We start from the raw sequence: 24824 nt of genomic DNA, 5'->3' as shown, positions 1-24824 counted from the left end.
TGCTCTGGTGTCACACTCCACAAATGAGGGAATTCCCAATGATATTTAAAAAAAAAAAAAGAATTTCACTTTATTGAAAGATACCCTTTTTAATACTTTCTAAACATCATTAACAGGAATTACCATTAAAAGTCTGACTGTCAAGCATCCTACACTATTAAGCAAACTATATTCTCTATTCTGTGTCCACCTCCTCTGTTTTCCCACTTCCAGCCTTTGCCCCAGTTGTTTTCTCTGTCTGGAATGTTCTTTCTCCCCAGGGCCAAATGCCCTCCAAATCCTGCCCATCTCAACTGCCACCTCCTCCAGGAAGCCTCATTTCCCTTATCCTTCAAGATGGAGGGGATCATGCTTTCTTAGAACTGCCTTACCACATTACCTAACTGCTCTTGGGACTCTTCACTTTCTCTTGTTTTGAGGTCATTGATGTTTCCTTTCCTATGATACAGAAAACTCTTTGGAGGAAGGATCTGCTTCTGGTCCCTTGTTCTATTTCCCATACCATGTGGCTTAGGACTTGGTACACTGTGTTCAGTAGATAGCATGTTAAATAAATGACCTTTTAGATAATGCTGATACTGACTCTTGCCCTGAGTCTGTCTGTCTGGAGGGCAAGATAATGCAGTCAACTCCTCTCCAACCCCATCATGTGAAGATAGGCAAAGACCAGTTTTAGTTCAACTCTCCAGGCTAATGTTGCAATTGTTCCCTTTGCAAACATGTGTCAGCATTTTTACTTCTATTCTTTCTGCATTTCTGTGGTGAACAATCTTACTAGTAAATACTGGCTGCTTCTCGAAATGGGGCATGTCACTAAACATGGCCATTTTTTTTTTCTTTCTCTGTTGTATAACATGTCAACCTGCTCTTTTGTATTTGGAAATATGAAAACAATTACATCACCCAGGCCAATCTCTGTAGGGATACCACTGCAGAAGAGGTGCTGAAATGACATCATGCCCGACCTTTCTGAAAGACAAGAACGAACGTTCCAGAAGTGAACACTTACAAATGGGGACGGTCAACATTCTGAGTTCCTAAATCCACATTTGGCTTTAAGGGAACTCTGTGAGCTGAATATTTCTTTCCACAGAATGAGAATTACATTTCTTTAACTTGGCCTGCCTCTGGGTCTGTCTGTCTTCCTCCTTTTGAAGAACTCAACTCTGGCCAAACGGCTTCATATTTTTTGCTAATTTGTGGTCATTTCTTCTTTTGCAGCATTTGAGATGCATATAATGTTTATTTTGTCTTCAAGATATTGTGCCATTGCTTGAGTCTCAGATGAACTTGGGAAAAGGTAATGGTGTTCTGGTAGAAAGCACAGGGAAGGACCCCTGGACTGGCATCCTGGCTCTACCACCACTGGCAACCTCATTTGGGGAAAGCCAATTCATCCCCCTGCCTCTCAGTCTCCTATTTGAGAAATGGAAACAATGCATATCTTTCAGAATTGTTGTGAGATTTTAATGAGATAATGCATGTGAAAATGCATCAGAAATTATACAATGCAATATAAATGCCAATTCTTCTGATATCATTGGGCTCTGTGGTATCCCAACCATACATTTATTTCAAATCAACAATACTTGATACTTATGAACATTTTCTCCATATGAGGTACAGGGATAGAAAGTTGAGTAAGAATGGTAGAGAGCATTTAATCTAGAAGTGAAGATAAGACAAATGAGTTTAGTCACATCTGCTTTGAGAATCTGGAAAAGTAGCTCATCTTTTGAGAGTGCTGGTTTCCTCATCTGCAAAGTAGTAATACCTACTTTTCAAAGCTAAATACAATATGCACATCAAGTATTGAGCCCAGTACCTCACACATCTGGTTGCTCAGCAAATAGTACCTTTCCAGGGGGACAAGAGAAATGTCAGCCTAGAATTACAAAGGTTCAGATTAATAAACAAGAGCCATTACCCATGGTTGAAGAAATCTGAACAGGTTTCATAGAAGATTAAAAGTTGGCCCGAGGCTTGAAGGATAAATGGATTTCTGCATTTGAAGATAATGGTAAAAGTGGCTAATATGTGCCACACACTGAAGCACTTTACATGTATTGTCTCATTTAATACTCACCAAAACATGGTTAGACCTGTCACCCTCATTTTTCAAATGATAAGACTGAGGCACAGAGTCAAGGTGACTAATCCAAAATCCCCAAATCCCATACCTGACTAGGGGAGGAGCAGGGTCCGCATAGACCCTAGCAATCTGGTTCCTGAGGTTCAGCTCACAGCCTCAACCCAGAATGGGGCAGGAGGAAAGTTGTGGGGGGGTGGTTGGGGGCAGACAGGAAGCACTACAGGAACAAGAGAAGATGAATGAAAAACTTAGGAACTTCCTCTTCTGCAAAGAAAGAGGAAGATAGAGGAGAAAGCATAGTCAGAAGGAAGCCCAGGGTAACTCCAGGGGGAAAATATGTTCCCAGCCCAAGGCAAATTAACCCTTGAAACTGAAATCAGTCAAAAGCAGAAATAAAGTGGGAGAAACCCATTTATTGCTTACAAGCACTTGCCTACTTCTCACCTGTGTCTCTTGCCACCCAGCTGCAAAAGAACCCCACCAAACCTCTCTGGTCCAGATTAGCATTTTGTCTCCACCCTCTTTGTAATCACCTATTGATATGGAGATGGACTACTTCTCTACACCCCTTGGAAACACCTACTGATATGGAGATGCACTAAGGCCAGGTGAGATATTCTGGAAATATTGCAATTTACCCATATCCTGTGTGATGAAAAGTTTAGGGATGAAAGGGGCAAGCGGGACACGGCTGTCACAGTGGCAACAGAGAGGTCACAGAGAATGGCTTGGCAGGGAGCCCCGTTAGCCTGTTGACCTTAAAGGCAGCAAGAAGGAGGGTTTCAATTTTGCAAATCCAGGACAGATTCAAACACATGGCCTGGGTTTTCTTAGAGACTGTCTTGTCTAAGAAACCAAGATTAACCTCTTTGTCCACAAAATGCTGCTGCCCTTTGACTTTTAGTGCAGATTCATATGAAAAGCTTTCTTTTGGTGTCACCTTTCATCAGGTCTTAGCAATTATGTGTACTTTTTTTAAAAAGGTTAGGTTTGTGAGTTCTGTAAGCTTGTACAGTAGAATGTCATTGTGTGCATGTTTAATGAATCACATTGGTATCTGGATTGTGAAAAGAACTTACGCAAAGTACATTGAAAGAAACAATACACCCCTTCAGTCTTTAAAACACAAACTGCCACAAAGCTGCACATTTTCCTTAAGGAACATAAAGACTAGGGGTACATCAAGTCTGCAGTGTTATTTTGCATGAGATTTCCTCCCCCCTCTCAAAATCAGAGTTTTATGGACACAATTTGATAGGCCCTTAAGAATCAGACTTTCTTTTCAATAGAATCATGACGTCTTTTTACAGCCCAATATTGTTGGCATTTAGATTCAAGGTTGCTTCCTCTATGAAAGTTAATTGGATGGGATGATGGCTTTTCAATGGTAACACATTACAAGGCCTTACTGTTACCCTTGGGCCTGTCATTTCATTAATAGTCCAGAGAGCATGTCTCCCTAAGACTCTTTGGCTCCTAATCGCATGAGCTCACCTCTGCATGCAAAATTAGAGTCCCTGAAAGGTAGTTAATGTAAATTATTCCATCAGTCAACCACAAAAGCATCTTTCTTTTGGCAAAATATTTATGACTTTTAAGTAATTTGTACATGCATTTCTGCTTCCTATGCAATGAAGAAAACCACTTACTGCTCTATTAGAGTGAGTAATCTAGGCAGGCAACTGTTTGTTTTTGCCAGAAAAACTCAAAGAGCTACAGCAATTTTTCTCTTGTAAAAAAAATTTTAATTAAAAAAACTGCTCTATAAAAAAAAATCACTGTAAAAACTACTGGTTTGACGTTTTAAGTTTGTTCCTGTAATAATAGGCGAACACCACCAATTAGTATCTGTTAAGTGGAGAAGTAAATGCCATCTGTTATCTGTGTTCAGCCTTTTCTACACATTGATCCTCCCCATATCTTTACTTCAGAAACCCTTTAGAGGTGTTGTTTTCCTACTAATCAGTAGTCATCCTAGAACAAAGGCTTTATTCATTCATTTACTTATTTGTTCAACCATTTATTCATCAGCTATTAATTGCCTAGCGCCCATTAAGTGCCTAGTACTATTCAAGACACTTAAACTATATTAGTGAAAAATAAAATTAGTGAAAAGATTCCTACCCTTTTGAAGCTTACATTCTCATGGGAGATAGATAATAAACAGAATAAGTAAGAATGATACAGTTTCTAGAAAGTTCAGAAAGACTCTGGAAAAAATAAAAAAATGAGGTTAAAGAAATAAAAAGGATAGTGAGCCAATGGGGATGGAGAGTTGGACTACTCCATGTGTTGGGGGCAGGCTGCATATGAAATAGGGTCATCCAGATAGGCCCCATTGAGAAATTGAGATGGAGGGAAGTGAGGGAGTTAGCCAAGCAAATATTTGGCTTAAAGCAGAGGCAATGGCTTGAGTAAAGGCCCTGGGCAGGAGCCAGGTGTCTTCTTGATGTGGCAAGAAGGGCAGAGCGGCTGGAGCCAAGAGAGGAAGGGCAGGAGCCTTACACAGGCCAGAGGCGGGGTACCAGGGGCATTGCAGATTTTTGAGTAGCAACATGATATGAGCCCACATAATGCTTAAAAGGACCCTGTGGTACCAGGTTGAGAATGGACAGTAGAGGAAGGTGAGTGTGGAAGCAGGGAGACCAAATGATTTCTTAAGGTCACATCAGAAAGTAGTACAACCTCCTTGGCTTCCATTGTTTTAAGCCAGACTGAGAACTAGAAAACTAATTAGAAAACACAACACACCTCCTGTTCACCTCTCTTGCACTCCATCTCCTGCACAGAAAACCCTCCACCATCCCCAGCCCGGGATGCAACACTCCTAGCATGTGGCCTCTTCCTCTTTTGAGGAGGATGAAATATAAGCTGACCTTGTAGTTCCCTTCTGGGGCAGTACAGTTCTATCACAGAAGACAAATCATCAAGTCAAGGGGCACTGAGGGAAACACGAGGCTGGAAAGTTCCAGAAGTTTTGGAATGCTTGGTGATAAAAGCAAAGGGTCAAGAAAGGGAGCTAACATGGGGCTCTACCTTCAATGTACCTAACTGATGGAGTAGACACATAGAGTAGTCCAACTCTCCATCCCCACTGGTTCACTATCCTTTTTATTCTTCAGTATTTAGGGTGACAGAATGTACCATACCATGCTGTACCTTGCTCTGTCATTGCTTTGAACTTCATGAGGCACCTTAAACTTGTGTCAGTCTCTTTTCTTTTTACAAAATCTAACATAAGGAATATAGTCCAGAGAGAGACAGAAAAATTGCTTATATAAAAGAGGGTACCAAAAATCAGACCCAAGTCCTGTGGGCAATAATGAGATTGGACTCGAAACTTCTTCAGAACCTATGTAAACGTAAGTGAGTTATAAGCAAGAATTTGGGGGCTCTCTTAATTATTTCACATGGCTGAGAATGTAGGAATGCAGCTATTAGAAGAAATCCTAGGAGAGATTACTGCCTCAGAAAGGGAGGTCTCTAGACCTCTGCTGAACCAAGTAAAGCCATCCGAAAGTTTAAATAGGAATACAGGGAAATATGTAATCAAAAGGGACTAGAAACAAAGTTGAAACATAGGACAGCAAATGGGATGCAGACCTCATCGCCAACAGCAAGTAGCTTCCAGAGGGCGGAGTTATGGATTCTGAGGCCACACCTGGTGTTGGTTTAGAAATAGTACAATGTGCATGAATGCTGCCTGCTCTGAGCTAAGGAGGCAAGAATGGTGCACACAGACCACACATTTAACATGCCTGACTAGCCAGTCCTCTTGCCTCCATATCTGCCTACATGCAAATCCTCTTAGAAAGATGAAATGCTATTCTATTTTTAAGAGACCTGCAGAGGACATCATACAAACTTCTTTCAGAAATGCACGGAACGTTACTTAAAATAAATTCTTCTTGTGGAATCCAAGGCCTTGTGAAGTCTTTTGTCTTGGCTTTGGGGGGAATGCAGGAGTGCCATGTCCCAGGAACCCACTGTGGTGTCCTGGCCACTGGCTGTGTCTCAGGCCTAGATGTTGGACTCACCCTTCCCCAGGCCATCGGCTCCTTCAGTTGAGGTTTCCCTTTCCTTGATGCCTCCTCCCCACCTTTGTTGCCCCTGCTGGCAAACTAGGGTCTTCAGACTCAGACGGAGGGAGCCTCAAGGAGATGGCGGGTCATAGAGAATCTGGGTTCTTGTCCTGGTTCTGCCACCGGAGAGTTTAAATGGCCTGTAAGAGAAAGTGTAAATGGATCGCGCTCTGAGCCCTTTGGCTTTGTTTTTGGAGCCTGACTTTCCTTATGTGTAAAATCAGGGGATCTTTAACCTGGGCACAAGGCCTGAGATCATACTGTATATTTCTGGTGCATAGTTCAAGGAAGGTGATTTGGCATGTTCGATCAGATTCTCAAAAAGGGGTGTCACCCCAAAACTGTTAGAGTCGCTGGCTTAGGTGAAATCTAGTACTCCCTCAGTGTCAAGCTTTGTGTGTAAAGTTCCCTTTCCGTGTCATCGATAACTCTGTATCATGCTTCACAGCTGGCAGATGAGGCAGAGGACTCTTCAAATGGCAACTTCCAGTTCTTATGGAGAAAGGACTAGTATTAATATTGAAGGACCCATATTAGTCAGTTCTGCACAAGATGACTAAGGAAGACCAAAAGCGTAGCGAGCCGGCATGAGAGAGAGGAAGGTGGGTTGGTAAAATCACCCTGGGAGTCCGTAAGAGTTACCAAAAAGGAGACATTGTTTTTTAAGGTCATAATCAGAGGCCATGCTCATGGGAGGCAAGAGATGGTCCCGGCAGTCCCCTGGGAGAGGAAGTGGCCAGAGTCTATGTCCTGGCCGTGGTCCGGCCGCCAGCTGCGATCAAAGCTGCAGAACGTCACATTGCTGGCATGAGAGTGGTTTAGCCACATTCACCAAACACGGCTGTTGCCCACTACATGAAATATGTTGGGCGTGTGTGTAAGGGCATAGAAAAGGTCACAAAGTGACACTGCTGCTGGGAGAGGGGACATGGACGGAGGATCATGCGCCATGGATGGGGGACTTTGGCTTTACTGACTGTATTTGTTTCCTGGGACTGCTGTTAAATGTCTTCACAAACTAGGTGGCTGAGAATCACAGAAATTTCTTCTCTCATGTTTCTGGAGGCTAGAAGTACGACGTGAAGGTGTCAAGAGGGCTATGCGCCCTCTGAAGGCTGTAGGGGAGATCCTCCCTTGCTTCTGCCTGTCTCTGGAGGTCTCATGCTCTCCTAAGCTCCGGCGGCATCACTCCAGCCTCTGCCTCAGCGGTCATGTGGCCTTCGTCCATGCGTGTCTCTGTGGTTCTCTCATCTTCTGGCCAGGACCCCAGGCACTGGATTAGGGCCCACTCTAAATCAGGACAAGGCGCTCAACTAATTGTTATCTTCGAAGACCCCATTTCTAAAAACAGGCACATCCTGAGTTTCCTGGTGAATGGGGGACACTATTTAACCCAAGACATCAGCTTTATTTGAACTTTTTTCAAAAAGTGAGATTGTATTCACCTATTACTTAGGCTATTAAGAAACAGAATGAAACAACAAAAAGGGTGCTATTGGAAACCAGTGTACACCTACACACACGTACACACACACATATACACAAACATGCATACACATGCACACACCTGCTTGCTTACTCTGGTAGACCCCAGGGGGAGGCAGTGGATAGGAGAAGAGAATATAAAAATAATAACAACATACTTTTAGAGTGTTTACTATCTGCCAGACACTGTTTTAAAATGCTTTTTAAATCACTTAATCCTTATAGCAATCTTATGAAGCAGGTGATATCATCATTCTCATTTTACACATGAGAAAATTGAGGCACCCAAAAGTTGTTACTTGTTCAAACTTCCAGGAGACCAGGTTTGGAATCCAGACAGTCTGACTCAGAAACTGTGCTCACAAGCACCCTGCTGTGCTGTCTCTTCATGTGCAGACACACACAGGAGCTAGAGGTCTGATTAAAGAAACTCGTCACCACTTCCTACACACACACACACACACACACACACACACACCCATACTTCTCACTTCCCTCCAAAGAAAGCAATAATAAACGAACATGTAGCTTCTATGGTTAGATGTGTTTGGAGCATTTTACCTGTAGAATCTACTGAACTGGACATTGTCAGTTCCTTCGAACAAGTAAAACTGGGATGGGCTGAGTACAATATAGTTGTTCCTGCATATCACTGACTGCAGACCACTCAGACCGTGAGTGACGTCAGCCAAAGCACACCATCGCTCTGGTCAGAGTAGCCACATACCTGGGGATCCACTTACAGCAGCTTCTAGCAAACTGCATCTGAACTGCAGTTGTGGTTGACTTAGTACCTGACAAGAAACACACACTTTGTGAAGAAAAGGGACTTAGTAGGCACACTTAAAATAATAATATTCGTACTGCTTACATACATGTCAGGTGCTGTGCTGAGCATATTTCCTCATTCAGTCCTCAGCAGAAACTTCTGAATCACTAATGCCTCCAGGGTAGGGATGGTGATTAATAATAAGGCAGTAGGTTATCCTCATGGTAAAGATGGTTATGGCCTTACTCCTATAAACTTGCTCGAGGGGCTCCCCAACCTGGGAAGTGGACTTTGCTATATGGGGCTGTATGTACATTCACAGAAGACAAATATGAAAGGCAACAATGATCTAAATGAATATTCAGGACGTTTCACTGTGGGAGCTTGGTGTATGCAACTTTTCAGGTAATTTCCCCCAACTGAATAACTTCTTGAGTGACAAAATGTCCTTCAAAGGCACAGACAGAAGCTCTGGGGGTGGGGTGGCATCCGCATAAGGCAGAAACCTCAGGCTTAGCCAAACCAGTCACATCCTGGGGTGTTCAGACACTGCAGTGGCCAGATTGAGACAGGAATGAGTACATACCTCCTGACTCTTCTTGCTGCGGTGAAGGACTAGGTTTGCTCACTACAGCATCCCACAGACAGTGCAGTCTGCATGAGGTTAATCCCGTGCTGTCAAGTCAAACTGCCAACTTTCACACCCCAACTCACCACTTCCCAGGTATATGACATTGGTAAGGTCCTCAACTGGGAGCCTTTATTTCTGTCTTTAAAATGGGCATAGCAATAAAACATACCACCAAAGGCTGGTGTGAGGCCTTATGGCAATATTCTACAGGGTATGTTATGCATAGAGCCTGGGGCTTAGGCCCAGGAAATGTCAGTCATCATTTCTGGGGATTCATCAGTGGAATTCTGTGCAATTGCTCCCCTCCTCAGGGGTTGGGGTGTGAAGGCATCATTCAACTGGGCTCAAGAGAGTTACTTTGGGCTCAGGTCGCTTCATGTTGTATAAATAGCCATCAGCTATCTGCCAGCATTTGGTGAGAAAGAAAAAAAGGAAGGAGATGAGTATTTCCCAAGAGACCCACTTTTAAAATGTCTCTATCTGATGCCTTCAGAACGGAGGCTATTTTCCTTTTCTGTAGGCCCTGGGAGTCTGTTGGTGTTTCTTTTCTGATAACTAGAGCAGGTTTCTGTCCCCACAGGGGCCCCTTTCTTTCCCCTGAACCAGAAGGGAAGGTCCCCTTTCTCTCTTCAGCAATGGGCAAGAACAACGTTCCATTGATGACGTGAATGGAGCGTTTCTTACCCCGAGATTCTCTTCCTGCTGTACAGGCAGCGATCTCTTCTCTCTCCCTTGGCTTCCAGGGAGGATGACTCCACTTCTGTACAGGCGACCCGGGGAGGGCTGCCCACGGTTCCCAACTCTGGCACGATCTGAGGAAGGAAGGGAGGCTTTCTGGTTTCAGGCTCTTCATACCAGGCCATTTTACCTGTGATTTCTGATACATTTAAGTCCTAGAATTTTCCCTGCTTCCCCTACCCAAGGGCCTGCCTCTCTGCCACACCTCCTTCCTGTGCCCATTTTTGTGCTTCATTTTCCATTAGAGGGCTTTGCATTCCCAGGCCATTTCTATTTATGTGAGCACTGTCCATTCTCCCTCTCGTGGGAACACAAGCTCCAGGAGAGCAGGGATTCTGTCTTCTTTACCACTGAATCTGCAGGGTTTGGCAGCACGCCCGGCAGGGAGTAGGTGCAGGATAAATACTTGTTGAATGAATGAATGAAGGCTGAAAGCCACTTCCGGTTTCCTTCTAAAGTGCAGAAAATATCTTTCTGATAAATGGGTAACTCAAGTCCAGTTACAATTGTTCTGGCCTTTCAGAATGGCCTGAGATTGAATCATTCAACCCACTGGCATGATCCTTCTAGGGCCTGGCAGACTAGAGACACAGAAGGTTATGACCTCGTCCCTGTTCTCTGAGCAGACAGAATTCAGCTGGTGAGACAAACCTCACAAAGCGCAGAGTAATGTGAACGGAGGCAGAAGAGCAGGTCTTAGACAGCTCGGACAGCTGGGCAGCAGGTCGGCAGCCTCTCTGTTTCTCCTGGCACCTGTAGTGGGGAGGAGGCCAGACGACTGCCTGTGAGCCCCAGAGCACTGGTGCTGAGGGACTTTGGTCCTTCAGGTGTCTAGTTTCTTGGCATTCTCTGCAGAATATACCCAGAAACCATGCTGATTTTTCCAGGAAGCATGCACCAACTGCTTGTTCTCTGTAGGGTTTTTTCCCTCTTCCTTTTTCTATCTTGCTGCTTCTTGCAAATTAAAAAGCAAGTCAGGAAGCAATGTTAAAAATAATCAAACCACAGCTAAAAGAAGGTGCTATCAGAAGAAGAAAGGAAGAGAAATCAAGTTGAACATTATTCCACGGTGCTTTATACACAGGTCCTGTGATTATCCGCTCCGTGAAGCCTGCTGGGACCTGGGGGAGTTAATGGGGCCAACATGACTTTCCTTTTGCATTACTTAAACGGGCCATAAAAATTGGCATTGGCTCCTTGGCCACAAGCTGGAAAAAGTCACACTACAGGGAGGGAAGAATGTTAATAAAAAGAGAGACCCCACAGCTCCAGTTTTCCTAGACTGTAAAGGCTCACTGCTGTCGGTGACGCCTCTCCATGATCAGCATCAGCTTCAGGCATCAGCAGGACCTGAGGGAAAGATTGGAAGACCCTAGGAATGGAGAATCTGAGACTCCCCAGCCACGCAGGCTCAGCAGCCTGCACCTGGCGGAGGGAGGCCTGGGGGGCTTCTGAGGGGCTCTGCAATTGAAGGAGGCAGTGAGGAGGCTGTGGGCTTGGAGAAGGCCGCTGCCTCAGAGAGCGTTCACGGCCACTTCAATTTTTCTAAGGCTCCCAGTGTATTAAAACATGGAAAGATGTCAAAACAAGGTCATACAAACTGTGGCATATTTTCAAATAATTATACTTGACAAATTAGCCCTTCTAATACATAAGCAAGCAAAGGGAACAAGGCAATTGTGCTCTTCACAAGGTAAATACAGAACTCATGCAAAGTCTGAACAGTGGGCACTGCCGGAGGTGATGTAGACATGTGTGTCTGGCAACATCTTCCTATTGGGTCACTTGATGTGCTTGACACTGTGGGTAACTCAGAGATACTGTCAAAAGTCTAAATTTGAGTCCTTCATGAATGGGGAGCCCTTGTCTCCTCACTCAGATATTCTGAGTGACGAAGCCACTGTCGGCCACCCCAAGACGTCCGTTGCTGCTTGTTTGGCCTTCCCTGGGGAAGAGGGCCCTCCTCTCTGGGTCCCCCTGCAGATGCTGAGGGTGGGGCAGCCTCGGATGACTTGGCAGCTCCACCGCTGGCTCCTTGGGGCCTCTCCAGACACCAGAGTTTGTTCAGGACATTTTCTGAGTCACCCCTGGTGATAAGACAGGCGGGGGCCTTAGTCTAAGCAAGTCAGAATTTAGATCTTACCATTGGAAGTTTGATTTCAGAATATGCAAGTCCCTTAACAAAATGCTTGTAGCTTTGACAGGGCTATAGTCATCCTGGAAGCCAAAACAGCAGAGACAACAATGAACAGAATGCTGAACCTACTGCATAAGACTTAAGGGAAGCTTTATTCTCTGACTCCCCATTGCTGATTTATTTATTCAACCAATATTTATTGAGCCCCTTCCTAGTGCCAGGCCCCATGCTAAGTGCTGGGGAAATAATAGTGAGTGAATACACACCTGGCCCCCTCCTGAGGAAGGCCACAGTGAAGTGGGAGGCTGGCGGGGGCTAACTGAAAATTATGAAGCGGTGTAAATACCCACAGCAGCAAGCACTCTAAAAGAGAGGCACATGGGACTATAAGCACATATTATGGGTTCTGGCTTGGCTATTCAGGACAGACAACGAAGGACCTGAAAAACAGATATTCAGCTGTATCTGAGGAATGAGAAAGGAAAGAGAAGAAGGAAGACTGATTTTGGAAGCAACAATAGCCCATGCAAAGGCCCTGAGGTGGGAGAGAAAAGAATATAAACACTGAAAGGAAGTGGGGCTGCAGCAGAGTGATGGAGATTTAGGGTGGTGTGTGGGTATGGGGGGCACAGTGGAGCTGGGGCTGGCTGGGGAGACCTTGAATGGGTAGCAGGAGGGAGTCCACTTGTTCAGAGCTTCTGGGCCTTCTTGGTTTTCTTCCCTCCTAAGAGCAATGGGAAGTCACTGATAGGCTTTAGGAGGGGGGAGGAGACTGGGGATGCCTGATTTTGAAAAATCACTCTGGCTGCAGTGCTAACATTGCTGAAGGTCATTTCTGCTTTGCAAATCCAGTACACAGGGTCATTATTCAGTTACTGGAAGCAGAAGCTGGCTCCCTGCAGCCAGATCTGGGTTTGTAGCCCAGCTTCATGCTGCATTTCCAGTGTGGCCTTGGGCAAACCAGCATTTCAGAGCCTCGGGTTCCTCATATATAAAATGGGGATGCTAATACCTCCTTCCTCGTTGCTGTCAGGGTTAAGGATATCAAATAAATAAATAGTCTTGTTCAACACAGCATTAACTTTCCTTGGGATTTTTAAAAGTAGAAACCTACTTTGATGTTATATTGAGTATGAAAAAGCCAAAGATAGTAGGTCCTTAAGGACTTTTAGCTGTACTTGGAGACTTCAAGACCACCTGAACTTTGCCTTCCTTCAGGTTGATGGTCTGGAAATACCTTCTCTTGCCTCTTTAATTACAAAAACAAAATAATGAAACAACCACTTATTCAACTGTCTGCACAAGGTGCTGCATTTTCGCTGTTTACCAGATGATAGACCCTGGAGGGATGAATAACAAGAAAACATACAAATGACAAGAGCACAAATACAGAAACAAATAAGCAAGCCATTGGCTGTGGGTTGAGTGCATTTGTGGGTGATGATGATGAGAGACTGCTCTGTCATATATTTAGCCAGAGTGCAGCTGGTAAGTAAGCCTTCTTTTCGATCCGTCCAGAATTGGACATTTTAGACTCTCACCTTCTCAACAGCCCTGGGCTCTGCTGAAACAGCCCTCTAGTTGACCTTAAGCCAACAGCCTTGTCAAAAGAATCAAGAGCCAACTCCCACTGGCCGTAGTGAGGCAATGTGAGTACCAAGGATATGAAATATTTCAAATATGTTTATATATTTATACAATGTATCAAGGATATGAAACAAATATGTCTAAACTTTTGAGTATGCAATGACATTGAGAAACTATTGATCACATTACAAGGTGATAGGAAACCAACATATTATTTCAAAAATTTGTGAATAAGGAATCAAACTTTTATTCTGATTTTCTGACATGATCTGTGCCAAATAGTAGCTGAGAGGAAGTTTTTCTTTATGGAAATATTTCAGCGGATAAATGAAGAAGGAATGACAATTAGAATATCATCATTCTGTAACCCTGAATGAAATAGTGAATTTAGACCTTAATCATCAATGGATGCTAATATCATAAAAAGACAGAAAGACCACTCTCTCATTATGTGCCTCCTGATGGAAAAACACCAAGAAATAAAATTTTGCCAAAAAACCAAAATTGAACTGTATATAAGTGATCTGGATCCAACCACAATTTTTAGGAAATAGAGGGGATGGAGAAAAATGTTCAATGGCATAGACTATGGGAAACAGTATGACAAAGGGGCCAGTTCCTAAAAAAATGAATTGTAAGGAGAAAAGGAGATGGAGGGCAAACACATCGACTAAGAGACTTTGCGAGACTTATGACCCAATTGCAAAGTGTGAATTCAAACAAACTGTTAAAATCTTTTCTAAACATTGGGGAGATAACTGGAACTTGAACACTGAAAGGCTATTTGATGATTTTAAGGAATTTTTGTTAATTTTTTAGGTGTGTGTGTTAATGGCATTGTGGTTAAGTTTAAACAGAAAAATTCTTATTTTTTTAGCAACAGAAACTAAAACATGTGCCAGTGATTGGTATGATATTCAGGATTTGCTTCAAAACAATAGGAGGGGGGATTGGAGGATGGGTGGTTATAGATAAATCACATTAGCCATGAGCTGATAGCTGGTGAAGGTGGGCCATGGGCTTGTGGGAGTTTGATATTTTCCATAACAGAAAGTTAAAAGAAAAATCCACTGACTAATGCAAAGTCTGGCAATGCCTTTGTTTCAGTTTTAAAGACACTCATTATTATTATTAAAGTATTACAGATATATTAATATGAAGTCTCACTTGGTCAGTTCATCCAGCACTTTCATGGGAGATCTAGGGGCTGTCCTTGCAGTTAGGAAATCTGGATTCTTATCTAACTTTCCCATTCCAGTTGAGTGACTTTGGAACTTCGCCTCCTGGGTCTCCCAGAACTCCTTTGGGAAATGACGCTTCCCAATCTTTCCGTCCCTTCTTCCTTTCTTCCTTCCTTCCTGCCTGCCTGACTTTTTCTGAGGAATAATTGACACACAGTATTATAGCAGGCATGATTTCTAACATCCTGCTGACTTTGGATTCTTGGTGTGATTAAAAGATTTGGGTCGCGCAGTCTGACTGTCTGCCTTGCAATCCCAGCTTTCCCATATGTATTCTAGGGTAAATTTACTTAACCTCCCAGAGTTTCAGCTTCTAGACTTGGCAAATGGAAAGAACAATAATGCTTACTTCAAAGGGATCTTGTGAAGATTAAATGAGATCCTTAACGCATCCATTCCATAAACCTCCAGCTCTGGCAGGGGCAGAGAGGGAAGTCCTGAAGAAAACCCAGGAGCTGTTTGGTGCCTAAAAGGAGATTGGAGACACCACAGTGAACACGACGCAAGAAGCCAGATTTCAAAATACACAGAACTATGAATCAAACACAGCACAGCAATTTCATGGAGAATGATCTTCCAGGAGTGTGGGCTATGGCACTACATAGGCTAGGAAGGTGCCTGCCTCGGATGCACGGATGGTGGTGCTCTCCCCACGCCAACGGAGGTTTCTCAGCCCGGCTGGTTTCATCTCCATCACTGCTCCACATTCTGCCACGTCTGGAGGATTTCAGTTGCCACAACTGGAGGATAGGGTGGGACTGGTTCTGGCATCTCTGCGTAAAGCCTGGGGGTGCTGCTTAGCACCCTACAATACATAGGGCAGGCCCACACACCAAAAACATCTAGTCTGAAATGTGATAGCGGCAGGGCTGAGAAACCCTGATAAAGAGAGTAGCGCAAGGGCAAGAGGCCGAGTCAGAAGGGAGCTTGCTGTGTTCAGGGTACAGACGGAAATCCCGTGTCGCTGAGTAAACCAGGATGAAGTGGACAAGTAGGCTGTGCTAGGTAGGTGACAGCGCACAGTGAGAGCACGATGCAGGCACAGTGAGGAACTCAAAATTACCAGCAAAGCGGTGGGCAACCGCTGGACAGTTTTGAGCAGGGGAGAAAGGTAACCCATGCAATGCGCTCAGAGCATGTACGTGCTCAATAAAATTTGTCTATTTTTATCATCATCTTTGTAATCCTGATTGCGCCCCAGCCTCAGCCTAAGGCAGTCGCGCTGCCGCAGTAACTCCTCCTGGCCAGCAGAGGGCGCCGGCCGACACTTGGCCTCAGGCCGCCCGGGGCGGGGCTCCTCTTGCCGTCCCCGATCCTCGCCTTTTCCCCTAAGGAGAAGTCGGGAAGGTGGCGGCGGCGGCGGCGGCGGCGGCGGCGGTGGTGCCAGTCCCGGCCGGGCCGGTTGGCGAGGCCCGTCAGCCCGCTCTCCGCAGCGTCCCGCCGCGGCCAGCCCAGCCTCGCCCAGCCGCGGCGCAGGTCCGGCGCGGGCGGCGCGCGCTGACGGAGGGCGGCGGCTGCGGCCAGGGCGGCCCGTGGGACCGAGGGCCCCCGGCGCCGCGCCGCGCGGCTCCCGGCCCTGCCGGCCTGCTCGCTCGGCGCCGCGGCCATGGCGGCCAGCGCGAAGCGGAAGCAGGAGGAGAAGCACCTGAAGATGCTGCGGGACATGACCGGCCTCCCGCACAACCGAAAGTGCTTCGACTGCGACCAGCGCGGCCCCACCTACGTGAACATGACGGTCGGCTCCTTCGTCTGCACGTCCTGCTCCGGCTGCCTGTGAGTGCCCTTCCCGGGCGGGCGGGGGCCCCGCCGGCGGCGGCGGCGGTTGGGGCGCGCGGCGCGGCGGAGGCCGGGGGCGGGATGCGCTGGGATCTGCCGCCGGGCTGGGGATGCGCTTTCGGTTTCTCCGGGCGGAGGTCCAGGCTCCGGGCAGCCCCGGCCCGTGGGGCGTGGGCGGGGACGGGGTCGGGAGGGGGCGCCGGGCCGGGCGTCTCCGGTACCGCGGAGCCGGCGCCACCTCCGCTCTCGGGGCGCGGCCGGAGGGGGCTGCGAGGGCCGTGCGGCGCCTTTGTGTGCCCCGCGTTCCCGCGGCCGGCGCGGAGGTCCGGGACGGCGCACCTGCCCGGCGCCCGCGGAGGCGGTGGGGGAAGGGGTGGGAGAGCGGGACGCGCGGCCCGGGGCACCGGCAGGACAGAGGCGCTTAAGAGTGGGAGCTGGATTCCGACGTCTTGGTGGCCGAGGTGTGAATCCCAAGGGAAAAGTTCAGGGGGACTCATTGCAGGAGGGGGAGAGAGAAAAACATGTGAGGCTGTGGGGTTTTAGCTCCGTGGACCAGAGTCTTGAGGAGTTTGGGGAAAGTTTTTATGGAAGGAAGAGACTGTTCAGGAGAGGTGTCATTGTAAATGCGGCGGTGGTATCCGTAAGACGTTTCTGTCAGTACCCTAGTGTCCTGGCTGTGTACAGAAATGCGGAGAGACGGAACGTCAGCATTGTTTGAGAAAAACGGAGACTACCGCCTGAATTACTGGGATGGTTTCTATTTGTTGTTTGCTTCATTAAGCTGCATTTTAATAGGGTTTTTGTTGCAGTGGAATTTCCTTTGTAAGTTTACAGATTTTGAAACTGGTGATAAGTTGCTTTTATGTGCTAATTCTGATGGATTCAAAGACGTTCTCGATGCAGTTACATTTTAAATAGTCTGAAGACCTTTGTTTTACCAAAACATCTACTTAAGTTCTTCCATTTGCATCATTCTTTCAAATAAAGTAATTCAGTACTCTCCCCCCTAATAAAAAAAAAAAAACCTTTGTAAGATTGATACTGAGACAAAGTACATAAAAATGAGAAAAATTCTTATTCGAAAAATATAGGACTTGCCCAGTAGTGTACATTTGTTTGTTTTTTTAAGTTGGGCGACAAGGCATTATTAGTCTTCCATGACTATTGTTTCTTCAACAAGTATTTATTGGGTGCCTGCTAGGTTCTGTGTGAAGCCTAAGGGTAGGGGTTGAGGGGGGGGTTAATAAATACAGTAAAATCTTTGTTTTGTTGGTGCTTACATTCTAGTTGGGGAGATGGTAATACATGTATTTTGTAATACATAATATTTGGGGAGATGGTAGTACAAGTAATTAAATAAGAAAAATGTCAGGGGTAGGTATGCTTTAAAATAGTATAGGACAGACCTTGTTTGAGAGATTGCTTTTAGATTGTATGTATAGTCAGGAACACACTCTTGAGAAGTTGACGATTAGTGGTATTATTGAATTATAGCAATCATAGTGTGAGGTGGTATCTAGGAGATAGACTGGTTCATGCATTTACAAATGACTTACGTTGAACAACTTTAGTTCTAAAATGAAACCAATAGTACAGTTTGTTTTATGTGTATTTGACTTTTATTTATGTGCATAATAAGTTGTCTTACTGAACAAGATTCTTTGATACATTTAAAGTACTTGGTTTGAAAAAGTATGTATTTACTCTTATGGATTTCTGACATTTCTGTGTAGCCCTTTATAAGTGTAGCAGAGCAACATTTAGTTTATTGCTGCAAATGACTAACATCAAGAAATATTCACAAATTTCTTCCTAGAGTCACGTTTCAGTAACATTCTAGATAAAAGGATATTTCATTATAATGACAATTGTTTATTTTAATGGAATTTAATCTGTAATAAAGGACTTAGTATCTCTGTTCATGGTGATACCATAAATATTTATTGCTCGCTTGGCCAGGGTCAAAATGGGGGGACTGGTGTTACTTGGATCCTAGTATCCTAAGGAGCTTGTATTCTAGCTCTTATGATACCTTGTACTATTTCCTTTCTGTGAAGGAGCTGTCCATGAAATATGTACATGGATAGGGAGAGCTTCACCGAGGATTTGATGCCTGAGCAAAGACCTTTAGAGATCCACATAGCAGTTGGCTTCATGTAGTTGAAAGAGCTAGTTAGGAACTAGGCAAACTTGCTTTTGAATCCTGGCTCTACTTATTAACTGTGTGGTGTTGAGACTGTCACTCAGTTCTTTGAGTTTTCCCATCTGTGTTGTGAGGATAAAGTTTACCTTGTAGATTATGGATGTAGATTAGATTTAATACTAAAGAAAATGTATGTTTAACATGTCACATGATGTTGGTACATAATAGCTGTCCAGTATGTGAGAGGTATTATTAACAAGGGGAGAGGACATTCTTCCATGAGTAGGGAACAGTATGTAAAGGACATTGAAATGAGAAACACCCTTATAAAAATCAATTCATTTAGATGTTTTTTAGCTGTAACTCATAACCTGACTGAAATTGGCTTAAAAATATGAAGGAAATTTGTTTTTAAGTAAGACTATTCGGTGGCCTAATGATAACTGCCTAGATCACCCACATCCAAGGATGGTTGTGCCCAGTTCCTGCGGTTACACGCGGTCTTAATTTATATCACTGTTACAACTTTTCCAGAAGTTCTTTGATTCACTCTGGATTAGCTTAGATCATGTGCATACCCTGCACCAATGCCCTGAGTGGACACATGTTCTTTGATGACTTCATTGGAACAGGATCTCCAAATAGAGTTTCCAAGTCAGAAATCTAGGATTCTTGGAAGGGAGGGAATGGATAATGGATGCTGGATCAGATGTCTACCACAGAAACAGTAAAAGGCCAATAGCTCCTGAAGATTTTTGTTGTTGAAAGTCAATAATGCAGAAAATTTAAGAATAATAACTACTGAGTTTAATAATAATTATGTATTTGCTTTTTTCTTTTCTTTTTATTTTTTATTTTATTCATTTTATTATCATTAATCTACAATTACATGAAGAACATTATGGTTACTAGACTTCCCCCTTCACCAAGTCCCCCCCCACAAGCCCCATTACAGTCACTGTCCATCAGCATAGTAAGATGCTGTAGACTCACTACTTGTCCTTTCTGTGTTACACATCCCTCCCTATGCCCCCCCCACATTATACATACTAATCGTAAGGCCTCCTTTCTTTTTCCCTGCCCATATCCCTCCCTTCCCACCCCTCCTGCCCAGTCCCTTTCCCTTTGGTAACCATTAGTCCATTCTTGGGTTCTGTGATTCTGCTGCTGTTTTGTTCCTTCAGTTTTTCTTTGTTCTTATACTCCACATATGAGTGAAATCATTTGGTACTTGTCTTTCTCCGCCTGGCTTATTTCACTGAGCGTAATACCCTCTAGCTCCATCCATGTTGCAAATGGTAGGATTTGTTTTCTTCTTATGGCTGAATAATATTCCATTGTGTATATGTACCACATCTTCTTTATCCATTCATCTATTGATGGACACTTAGGTTGCTTCCATTTCTTTGCTATTGTAAATAGTGCAGCGATAAACATAGGGGTGCATCTGTCTTTTTTAAACTGGGCTGCTGCATTCTTAGGGTAAATTCCTAGAAGTGGAATTCCTGGGTCAAATGGTAAGTCTATTTTGAGCATTTTGAGGAACCTCCATACTGCTTTCCACAATGGTTGAACTAATTTGCATTCCCACCAGCAGTGTAGGAGGGTTCCCCTTTCTCCGCAATCTCGGCAACATTTGTTGTTTGTCTTTTGGATGGTGGCAATCCTTACTGGTGTGAGGTGATATCTCATTGTGGTTTTTATTTGCATTTCTCTGATGACAAGCGATGTGGAGCATCTTTTCATGTGTCTGTTGGCCATCTGAATTTCTTCTTTGGAGAACTGTCTGTTTAGCTCCTCTGTCCATTTTTTAATTGGATTATTTGCTTTTTGTTTGTTGAGGTGCGTGAGCTCTATATATATTTTGGATGTCAACCCTTTATCAGATCTGTCATTTATGAAATATATTCTCCCATACTGTAGGATACCTTTTTGTTCTATTGATGGTGTCCTTTGCTGTACAGAAGCTTTTCAGCTTGATATAGTCCCACTTGTTCATTTTTGCTTTTGTTTCCCTTGCCCGGGGAGGTATCTTCATGAAGAAGTTGTTCATGCTTATGTCCAAGAGATTTTTGCCTATGTTTTTTTCTAAGAGTTTTATGGTTTCATGACTTACATTCAAGTCTTTGATCCATTTTGAATTTACTTTTGTGTATGGGATTAGACAGTGATCCAGTTTCATTCTCCTACATGTAGCTGTCCAGTTTTGCCAGCACCATCTGTTGAAGAGACTGTCAATTCCCCATTGTATGCCCATGGCTCCTTTATCATATATTAATTGACCATATATGTTTGGGTTAATATCTGGGGTCTCTATTCTGTTCCATTGGTCTGTGGCTCTGTTCTTGTGCCAGTACCAGACTGTCTTGATTACTGTGGCTTTGTAGTAGAGCTTGAAGTTGGGGAGCGAGATCCCCCCCTGACTTTATTCTTCCTTCTCAGGATTGCTTTGGCTATTCGGGGTCTTTGGTGTTTCCATATGAATTTTTGAACTATTTGTTCCAGTTCGTTGAAGAATGTTGTTGGTAATTTGATAGGGATTGCATCAAATCTGTATATTGCTTTGGGCAGGATGGCCATTTTGATGATATTAATTCTTCCTAGCCAGGAGCATGGGATGAGTTTCCATTTGTTAGTGTCCTCTTTAATTTCTCTTAAGAGTGTCTTAGAGTTTTCAGGGTATAGGTCTTTCATTTCCTTGGTAAGGTTTATTCCTAAGTATTTTATTCTTTTTGATGCTATTGTGAATGGAATTGTTTTCCTGATTTCTCTTTCTATTAGTTCATTGTTAGTGTATAGGAAAGCCACAGATTTCCGTGTGTTAATTTTGTATCCTGCAACTTTGCTGTATTCCGATGTCAGTTCTAGTAGTTTTAGAGTGGAGTCTTTAGGGTTTTTTATGTACAATACCATGTCATCTGCAAATAGTGACAGTTTAACTTCTTCTTTACCATTCTGGATTCCTTGTATTTCTTTGTTTTGTCTGATTGCCGTGGCTAGGATCTCCAGTACTATGTTAAATAGCAGTGGGGAGAGTGGGCATCCCTGTCTTGTTCCAAGTCTCAGAGGAAAAGCTTTCAGCTTCTCACTGTTCAGTATAATGTTGGCTGTGGGTTGATTATATATGGCCTTTATTATGTTGAGGTACTTGCCCTCTATACCCATTTTGCTGAGAGTTTTTATCATGAATGGATGTTGAATTTTGTCAAATGCTTTTTCAGCATCTATGGAGATGATCATGTGGTTTTTGTCTTTCTTTTTGTTGATGTGGTGGATGATGTTGATGGATTTTTGAATGTTGTACCATCCTTGCATCCCTGGGATGAATCCTACTTGGTCATGGTGTATGATCCTTTTGATATATTTTTGAATTCGGTTTGCTAATATTTTATGGAGTATTTTTGCATCTGCATTCATCATGGATATTGGTCTGTAATTTTCTTTTTTGGTGGGGTCTTTGCCTGGTTTTGGTATTAGGGTGATGTTGGCTTCATAGAATGAGTTTGGGAGTATTCCCTCCTCTTCTATTTGTTGGAAAACTTTAAGGAGAATGGGTATTATGTGTTCTCTGTATGTCTGATAAAATTTTGAAGTAAATCCATCTGGCCCGGGGGTTTTGTTCTTGGGTAGTTTTTTGATTACCGCTTCAATTTCTTTGCTGGTAATTGGTTTGTTTAGATTTTGTGTTTCTTCCTTGGTCAGTCTTGGAAGGTTGTATTTTTCTTGGAAGTTGTCTATTTCTTCTAGATTTTTCAGCCTCTTAGCATATAGGTTTTCATAGTAGTCTCTAATAATTCTTTGTATTTCTGTGGGGTCCGTCGTGATGTTTCCTTTCTCATTTCTGATTCTGTTGATGTGTGTTGATTCTCTTTTTCTCTTAATAAATCTGTCTAGAGGCTTGTTTATTTTCTCAAAGAACCAGCTCTTGGTTTCATTGATTTTTTCTATTGTTTTATTCTTCTCAATTTTGTGTATTTCTTCTCTGATCTTTATTATGTCCCTCCTTCTGTTGACTTTAGGCCTCATTTATTCTTCTTTTTCCAATTTTGATAATTGTGACATTAGACTATTCATTTGGGTTTGTTCTTCCTTCTTTAAATATGCCTGGATTGCTATGTACTTTCCTCTTAAGACTGTTTTCGTTGCGTCCCACAGAAGTTGGGGCTTTGTGTTGTTGTTGTCATTTATTTCCATATATTGCTAGACCTCCATTTTAATTTGGTCGTTGATCCATTGACTATTTAGAAGCGTGTTGTTAAGCCTCCATGTGTTTGTGACCCTTTTTGCTTTCTTTGTACAATTTATTTCTAGTTTTATGCCTTTGTGGTCTGAAAAGTTGGTTTGTAGGCTTTCAATCTTTTGGAATTTACTGAGGCTCTTTTTGTGGCCTAGTATGTGGTCTGTTCTGGAGAATGTTCCATGTGCACTTGAGAAGAATGTATATCCTGTTGCTTTTGGATATAGAGTTCTATAGATGTCTATTAGGTCCATCTGCTCTACTGTGTTGTTCAGTGCTTCCGTGTCCTTACTTATTTTCTGCCTGGTGGATCTATCCTTTGGGGTGAGTGGTGTGTTGAAGTCTCCTAGAATGAATGCATTGCAGTCTATTTCCCTCTTTAGTTCTGTTAGTATTTGTTTCACATATGCTGGTGCTCCTGTGTTGGGTGCATATGTATTTATAATGGTTATATCCTCTTGTTGGACTGAGCCCTTTATCATTATGTAGTGTCCTTCTTTATCTCTTGTTACTTTCTTTGTTTTGAAGTCTATTTTGTCTGATACTAGTACTGCAACTCCTGCTTTTTTCTCCCTATTGTTTGCATGAAATATCTTTTTCCATCCCTTGACTTTTAGTCTGTACATGTCTTTGGGTTTGAGGTGAGTCTCTTGTAAGCAGCATATAGATGGGTCTTGTTTTTTTACCCATTCAGTGACTCTATGTCTTTTGATTGGTGCATTCAGTCCATTTACATTTAGGGTGATTATCGATAGGTATGTACTTATTGCCATTTCAGGCTTTAGATTCGTGGTTACCAAAGGTTCCACGTTACTTTCCTTACTATGTAAGAGTCTAACTTAACTCACTTAGTATGCTGTTACAAACACAATCTAAAGGTTCTTTTCTATTTCTCCTCCTCCATTCTTTATATATTAGGTATCAAATTCTGTACTGTTTGTCTATCCCTTGATTTACATTGGGGACAGTCAATTTAATTTTGCATTTGTCTCGCAATCAGCTGCTCCACCCTCCCTACCATGGTTTTACTACCTCTGGTGACAGCTATCCAACCCTAGGAACACTTCCATCTATAGCAGTCCCTCCAGAATAGACTGCAGAGATGGTTTGTGGGAGGTAAATTCTCTCAGCTTTTGCTTATCTGGAAATTGTTTAATCCCTCCTTCAAATATAAATGATAATCTTGCCAGATAAAGTAATCTTGGTTCCAGGCCCTTCTGCTTCATGGCATTAAATACATCATGCCACTCCCTTCTGGCCTGTAAGGTGTCTGCTGAGAAGTCTGTTGTTAGTCTGATGGGCTTTCCTTTGTATGTGATCTTATTTCTGTCTCTGGCTGCTTTGAACAGTCTGTCCTTATCCTTGATCTTTCCCATTTTAATTACTATGTGTCTTGCTGTTGTCTTCCTTGGGTCCCTTGTGTAGGGGGATCTGTGGATCTCCATGGCCTGAGAGACTATCTCCTTCCCCATATTGGGGAAGTTTTCAGCAACTACCTCCTCAAAGACACTTTCTATCCCTTTCTCTCTGTCTTCTTCTTCTGGTATCCCTATAATGCTAATATTGTTCCGCTTGGATTGGTCACACAGTCCTCTCAATATTCTTTCATTCTTAGAGATCCTTTTTTCTCTCTGTGCCTCAGCTTCCTTGTATTCCTCTTCTCTAGTTTCTATTTCATTTATTGTCTCCTCCACCATATCCAACCTGCTTTTAATACCCTCCATCGTGTTCTTTAACGACTGGATCTCTGGCCTGAATTCATTCCTGAGTTCTTGGATGTCTTTCCGAACCTCCATGAGAATGTTGATGATTTTTATTTTGAACTCCCTTTCAGGAAGAGTCATGAGGTCCATATCATTTAAGTCTTTCTCGGGAGTTCTATTAATAATTTTACTCTGGACCAGGT

The 24824-nt window shown here is 43.5% G+C and overlaps 1 protein-coding gene and 1 long non-coding RNA gene across 9 annotated transcripts in view; one reads left to right on the top strand and one right to left on the bottom strand.

Annotated features, from left to right (window-relative positions):
* Positions 1–8158: 8158 nt before the first annotated feature.
* Positions 8159–13085, bottom strand: LOC118926425 (uncharacterized). Its single transcript, XR_008998154.1, has 3 exons — positions 11941–13085; positions 9744–10550; positions 8159–8977 (listed from the first exon to the last, which is right to left on the bottom strand). It is a non-coding gene; the product is annotated as an uncharacterized LOC118926425 (long non-coding RNA).
* A 3136-nt stretch (positions 13086–16221) lies between these two features.
* The window catches only part of AGFG1 (ArfGAP with FG repeats 1), a 72806-nt gene continuing 64203 nt past the window's right edge, over positions 16222–24824 (top strand). For 7 of the 8 annotated variants that reach the window (XM_036913235.2, XM_036913227.2, XM_036913180.2 and 4 more), the window contains exon 1: positions 16222–16535. In XM_036913235.2, the coding sequence (XP_036769130.1) occupies positions 16369–16535 (167 nt within the window). In that variant the 5' untranslated portion in view covers positions 16222–16368. The remainder of the gene's footprint in view (positions 16536–24824) is intronic. The other variant, XM_036913246.2, reaches the window with a different exon arrangement.

This window comes from Manis pentadactyla, chromosome 6 (genome assembly GCF_030020395.1).
Source record: "Manis pentadactyla isolate mManPen7 chromosome 6, mManPen7.hap1, whole genome shotgun sequence".
NCBI lineage: Eukaryota > Metazoa > Chordata > Mammalia > Pholidota > Manidae > Manis > Manis pentadactyla.
This window is presented reverse-complemented; position numbering and strand designations above follow the sequence as displayed.